Source organism: Cryptotermes secundus, unplaced genomic scaffold (genome assembly GCF_002891405.2).
Source record: "Cryptotermes secundus unplaced genomic scaffold, Csec_1.0 scaffold197, whole genome shotgun sequence".
In the NCBI taxonomy this organism is placed as follows: Eukaryota; Metazoa; Arthropoda; class Insecta; order Blattodea; family Kalotermitidae; genus Cryptotermes; species Cryptotermes secundus.
Window position 1 is genome coordinate 413,202 of NW_019744107.1, and position 6,949 is coordinate 420,150.

Sequence of the window (6,949 nt, forward strand, 5' to 3'; positions counted from 1 at the left end):
CATTTTTGACAGCAAAGACGTTGGAGCAAATTTGGCTAAGTGTGGAGAAAGCTGACAGCCCATTGGAAATCTAGGAAGTTATGTAAACTCCCTTAGTTTAAATTGACCAATGAAGGCAAGATAAGATGTTTCTTGAATTCAGGAGAGCGGGAACTAAAGGGACGCTATCCAGAGCGTCGGTTTTGAAAGTCAGTCGGTTACGATTCGTTGGTGTGCACGGACGTAAACTTACGTTCTTCCAAATTCAAACAAAGGACTCTGTTACCATGTTACTTTGTGCACGGACCGGAAATTACATCATCTAAATCTAAAAACAAAGGATTCAGCCAAGTATAAGTAAATAAAGAAATAAATAAATTAACAGGCGAGTTTGCGAATAAGCAAGAGTCATTTAACTGTCATATTAATGTACGTGTTGTAGTGATAAGTGTGAACGGTTATCAAAGAAATGGTGCCACAATAAACCAGAATCATGTTGTACGTGTGCATTTGATCGCTTCCCTGTGCTCTTCTGAGTTAAGGTCCTGTATGCGATCCTAAGGATAGAACTCCTTGCCCTACCTACTGGCTAGCATAAAAAAACCCCTGAGAAATTAAAGAGTGCTACAACAAGGAGAAGACGAGCGACGCTGCAACAGGTAAGGTGAGGCTGGAAGTTGCATCGCATCGCACAACAAGCGGAACGGTGAGAGAAGAGAGGGCACCTAACAGTGATTCTCGAGAAGGTCTAGACGGAAACAGGTGAAGTAAGAAAAGGGCGGGCATACTCTGGTTCAAATTTCAAGCATCAGAACGACTACCCTGATTGAGGTAGCGTTCCTCAATTCCTTTCACACCCTTCAAAATTCAGTATTCATTGGTCATCGCACCATTCGACCTTATAAGTCTGATCTACTGACAGCGTTATCAAACACACTATCAATAAACAAATAAATAGATTAATTAACTTACAATTCGAACACCATGTACAGCATCCCTTCTGAACTGTAAGTTTCTAGCAGTTCCACGATGTGGGGGTGTTTCAACATGTGACATATGGTTGCCTCTCGCTTCAAGTCTGAAACAACATACAATTATTTGAGTGGTTTATTAATAACATTAAGTAATTTTTTACTAAATATGCAGTTCAAATATCTAAAATAGCTATGACCAACCAAGATACAGGTTAAACTATCTGCGCAGTTCCTGCAAAGTTGCAGCTACTCTTGAATTCAGTTTCTGAGATGTTCCAGTTTCTTAAGTATCCTCAACTGATTATACATCTTAATAAAAGTAAGGGGAAGCACAACAGACCACTATAGGTCGCGGTGCAAGGGCCGAAAAAGGCCTATCCCTCATACATACATTCATTCATTATTCAAGTAAAGTAAAGCTATCCCTGTAACAGGCCGTGAAGGCCCATAGGGTTGTGAGACGTTGAGGGTCCCACATTATCTAGACAATCGGCTCAAAGATGGCGGTAAGGTTGTCAGCCCTACGTGCCGGCCACGCTTTACTCCCCAGGGAAATTATTTAATTTATGAATATAAGTGACCACTAAATCATCACTGCATAGAAAATCCAATTTGTAGTCGCACATTCGAAAACATAAATTAATCTTGGCAAAAAAAAACAACAACAACAGCACTCCGTCGCATAACCTTTATTTTCACACTCAGATGTCCAAGTAACTTAATCACACAACCAGTAATGGATCAAACAAAATATTAATGAATGTTAAGCAAATAAAAAAAACTTAAAGTAATTAAAATTCAGCATGGATTAAGCGTTCGCTTAATTCTTAAGTTCATTTCATGCAGGGATCAGATAAACGCGAATGAGAAGTGTCACGAAGATTAACCCTTCCCACATCTCGAGCGAGCGGGCAATTGATTTAGCTGGCAGGCCATATGCCCAGCCTAGGAGAGCTGCACGCGTAACACATATACAGCGTACGATGATAATTCCAAACACGTGAGGAAGATCAACAGATGGAAATATATGGTGATGGGAAACTCCAACGGATTTAAAGCAAAAGAACGTATTGTGTGAAAATGAAGTGTAGAGCAAAAGCAGCCGCCATCTTATGCATCGGTATGAGTCGATTTTAATTAGTCTGTTACAGAGTCACTTGATTACTGGAATCCTCGGCGGACTCGCAAATGAGACCACGAGTAACATTTCAGGTGAAAAGACGGAGGGTTCAGGCTTTGGCTTGAACAAAGGAAGTTCTATCAAAAGAAGCAGACCAGAAGTTATATCCGAATCAGAAAGTGTTCTTTACAAAGCAGGCTGATGAAGTGACCGCTGTCTGTTCGGGAGATACCATGTTCAATTTTAACCGGGCCATCAACTATCCTAACAGATTAATCATGACTCATTTAGTCTTCTTGTAGGAATGCTAGGATAGTTGTAGCTTCTGATAGATCAGGTCCTCATCTTCCAAATTCTTACCTGGGCGATCATCTCTTCATATTACATGATAATATGTAAGAATGGTAGGAAATCAGTTTGACGATCATAATACCAGCCAAGTTAAATTTTACGGGCATATACCTTTATCAATGTGAAACACGAAAAGTTTAATTCATGTGTCCCACCTTACCACAGGGAAAATGAAGAATATTTAGTTAATACGAGTCAAAAGATGTTCAAACAAAGTACTAAGGGTATTTCAACCTTATGACTAAGTAAATTATTGGTCTATTTATAACGTAAGTGCAAAGAAAATAACTTCTTATGCAATCCGGATATGTTGTCACGGTTTAAGGCTGAAAGTGTGACAGAGCTGGATTAGGCCCGCAGGAAGTAAGGTATATAAGACATAAGCGTGGGCGGAGGGAGATAATCCGACAATCATTAAGCATTACATGTCATTTGACCATATTTGTTCTAACATAACAGGATGGGATGAGTAATTCCTCCATAGTTGGACTTATAACACCTCAGAAGAGGTAACCGGATACCTCATGATTAATGCATTCTGGGATATGAAGCAACTCTGGCATATATATGTACCAAATTAATAATATAACTTCCCAGGATACTTTATTTTCATAACCGAAGTCGTAAACATCTCAAATTCCACAGAATGATTTCTGGTGGCAATCAAATTTAGTCGAGTGGCTTGCTGAATTTGCGATTCTCATTCCAGTGACTACGACAGGTACCATTTCTTGGGATATGTGAACTCATGCAGTACGGTAACAGATGACGTTACATGCCAGAAGTTACTACTCTCCAAATGGCCTGTTGCGACTGCCGTCAAGCTGTACCTATCAGCACACACAAACATGCTCCTCTGAGTCAATACTAACAGGATTACGTCGTTCCAATAGTTGCAATAATATCGGCATAGAAGAGCAGTAGGCGCAGTTTACATAACGCTTAGTTTCGAGAGGTAAACTCTAGCTGACGCCACCACATACAAATTAATGAACCAATAATGTTTCAGAACTATACTATGCATGTATCAAACGCTTCCTGCGTGTACCTGTGGGTGTATGGCCCTGGGCTCGAGGGTTTGTGCATACATCTACCGTTCATTTGAAAATACCAAATTACATTTATTAACACAAATGCATAATCGAAAAACATTAAGCTTTGAGATCCATGCACTCGTTAATTCTATACGCAATAAGAATTGCCTGATCACTGGAAGCAGTCGATTAATGTACCAGTCGATAAGAAGGGCGACAAAACTGACTGTACGGATTATCGTGGGATCACGATATCAGCTTCATACAAAACTTTACCCAATATTCTTCTCTTAAGGTTAAGTTCACATATAGAAGAAATTATTGGGGATCATAAGGGCAAGTTTCGAAATAACAAACCAATTACTGATCAGATTTTTCTTTTGCATTCGTCAGATACTGAAGAAAAAATTGGAGTACAATGAGACAGTACATCAGCTATTCGTAGACTTCAAGAAAGCCTATGATTCGGTTACGAAGGAAGTATCCTACAATATTCTCATATAGTTTGAGGTACCCATTAAACTAGTTAAGCCGATTAAAATGTGTTTAAACGAAATGTAGAGTAAAGTCCGTATAGGTAAACATTTGTCTGATAATTTTCTCATCCAGAGTGGTCTAAAACAAGGAGATGTTTTATTGTCTCTGATTTTAAACTTTGCTTTAGAATATGCCATTAGGAGAATCCAGGAAAACAACGTGGAACTGAAATTAAACGGGACACATCAGCTGTTGGTGTGTGCCGATGATGTGAATCTACTGGGAGATAACATAAATACCACAAAGAAAAACACAGAAACTTAATTTGACGCTAGTAAGGTTAGTCTAGAAGTAAACGCAGAGAAAATAAGTATATCCTGCTGTCGCGTCACCAGAATGCAGTGCAAAATCCTGATATAAAGGTAGGAAACAGATGTTTTGAAAATGTGGCACAGTTCAGATATTTGGGAACGACTATAAGAAATCAAAAACTAATTCAGTAGTAAATTAAGAGGAGAGTCAATTCAGGTAATGCTTGCTACCATTCAGTCCTTCTCGTCTGCTGTCTACAAACGTAGAAATTAGAATATACAAAAATGTACTTTTGCCTGTAGTTCTGTATGGGTGTGAAACGTGGTCTCTGACATTAAGAGAGGAACGCAGACTGAGGGTGTTTGAGAACAGAGAACTGAAGAGAATATTTGGACCGAAGAGAGATGAAGTGATGGGAGCCTGGAGGTAACTGCATAATGAGGAGCTTCATAACTTGTACTCTTCGCCAAGTATACGTCAACAAAGATGAGATGGCCAGGGCGCGTAGCATGAATGGGGGCGAAGAGGAATGCATGGAGGATATTGGTGGGAAGGTCGGAATGAAAGAGACCACTAGGCAGACCAAGATGTAGGTGGGTGGATCACATTATCTAAGAGAGACCTGATTGTGTGGTACGGACTGCACGGATCTGGCTCAGGATAAGGACCAGTGGAAGGCTGTTCTGAACACAGTAGTGAACCTCGCGGTTCTTGGGTAGCTTCACAACTGGCGGCTTCTCATGAAGGGCCCAGCTCCATGAATTTAGTTAAGTGCACAATGAAAACACCCAAATGCCCAACAACAAAGCGAGTTCCGATAGCTACAATTTATAACTACGAATATGTGATCGTTTATATAACATATTTCTATTATGAATGATTAACCCCCAAAACGGCTAAAATATCATCATTGCCGAGTTTCCGAAAGTTACATATACATCACATAGTCCTTGTTAGTACACTTTATTGTTCTGAACTTGTAACTTGTAACCTAACAATGAACATGATCAGAAATAAAGTGGTTGGAGGTAATAGGAGCCGTGTTGGGTGAATAGTGGGTACGTTATCAAGTCGCAGCTATGCACGGTTGGCTTACCTGTTCGCTGTTAAAGTTAGTCTTTTTCCTCCGGCTTCATACAATGGGTGCAGTTCCTGACAATATCACCCGAATTTACTTCTACCGAAGCCTCTGAACATAGCGTAAGTTGGCTCAAACTGGCCTGTCTCTCTACGTATCTATCTATTTATGTAGTCTATCTATCTATCTGTCTATCTTTGGCTCTAGTCATCTGTTGAACCTTGGCGCTTTTTCAGTTTCTTAATCGTATATACAGACGGTAGGGCTCCTTGGACAACGGATCAGCTCGTCACAAAGCCGCTACCTACACACAGTAAACACAAACAGAATAAACGCAAAGACATATCAAAGTCTTGAGTGGGATTCGAACACACGATCCGAGCTTTCCAGCGACCGCAGAAAATTCATGCCTTAGACCGCGTGGTCACTGTCATCGGCAAAAAGTCGTGACCCACTGGGACTCGAACTCCCGACCCCTCGGCCGTTTAGCCCGTAGCCAGTCGCCATACCGACTGCGCTATTCGGGTTTCTCAAACTGGCCTGTATTCGGGGGAATTTGGTTCCAACCCCAGCCGGTATGCCGACTAAGGTGACTATATGAGTTTTCTTTCTTTTTTCCCCTTCCTTTCTTTCCGTGATCTAACTCGGTCCCTCTATGCAACTGTGAGGATTCTACGTATAATTAAGCAACGACTGCTTCCTTTCACGTTGTTTCTAATTCACCGAGTGTCCTACCATTGGATGCAATATGTACAGTCTGAGCTCTTGACAGTTTCGATACACGAACCATAAATAAACAAAATAAAATATAAAATAGCGTGTCCATACATACGTGTCCAGTGCTACTGCTTTTACGATACACAACGATTAGCTTACTGTCTTCCGGCATATGTTCTCATACACAATAAAAGAAAATTATGTTACTTAACGTGGTGCTGGGCACGATTGAGAACCTGCTGAAGGCCACACAGCTTAGATTTACGTCTAGTATGGGTACGTACAAGTTTAATCAATAAATACGCATAAGAAGTGCTGATAAACGTAAAAAAACTAATTTCAAATAATTATTTTATTAATTTAATACGCAGGTAGAGCCAAACTCGGGCTGCAACATAAACAAACATGAAGCATCAATGTAATATTATTCCTTCATTCTTAAGGATTCTGCCCTAAAGCACTGGACGACAACATAAAATTTGTAACCGCCCGGGCGACCAGGCGCCCGGGCGCCCGGGAATTTTCCAGTCCTTCGTTGCAGCACGGTAGCAACAAGGAAGTGTGAAGTGCAGTTTATTCGCCTACCGTGCAAGATGGACTCCAACATGCTATGAACTAATAATCCCACCATTCTCAAGCATACTACTATTATTATAATACTAAAACGCATGTTGTTAACCAGCTAATATATCAAAGTAGACAACGCTGAAGCAAGAAGTACCACTAATTAATATTCAACAAAATGTTAAAGTATAACGTAATGGTAGGCAAAAAAGCCAGGCCTGTAAAAGCGAGCAAGATAGCTGTGGAGCTGTTGGCAACGAAAAAAACGTGAAGCTATCCCTTAACAAGCCTTAAAGGCCCGTAGGGTTGTGAGGCGTCGAGGCTCCCACATTTTCTACACAAT

General features: G+C 40.5%; 1 protein-coding gene across 2 annotated transcripts in view; it reads right to left on the bottom strand.

Moving 5' to 3' along the window:
* LOC111874372 (peripheral plasma membrane protein CASK) overlaps positions 1 to 6,949 on the bottom strand; it is a 220,282-nt gene that overhangs the window by 82,974 nt on the left and 130,359 nt on the right. For both annotated transcript variants that reach the window (XM_033755435.1, XM_023869822.2), the window contains exon 3: positions 952 to 1,057. In XM_033755435.1, coding sequence (XP_033611326.1) covers positions 952 to 1,057 — 106 coding nt within the window. The remainder of the gene's footprint in view (positions 1 to 951; positions 1,058 to 6,949) is intronic.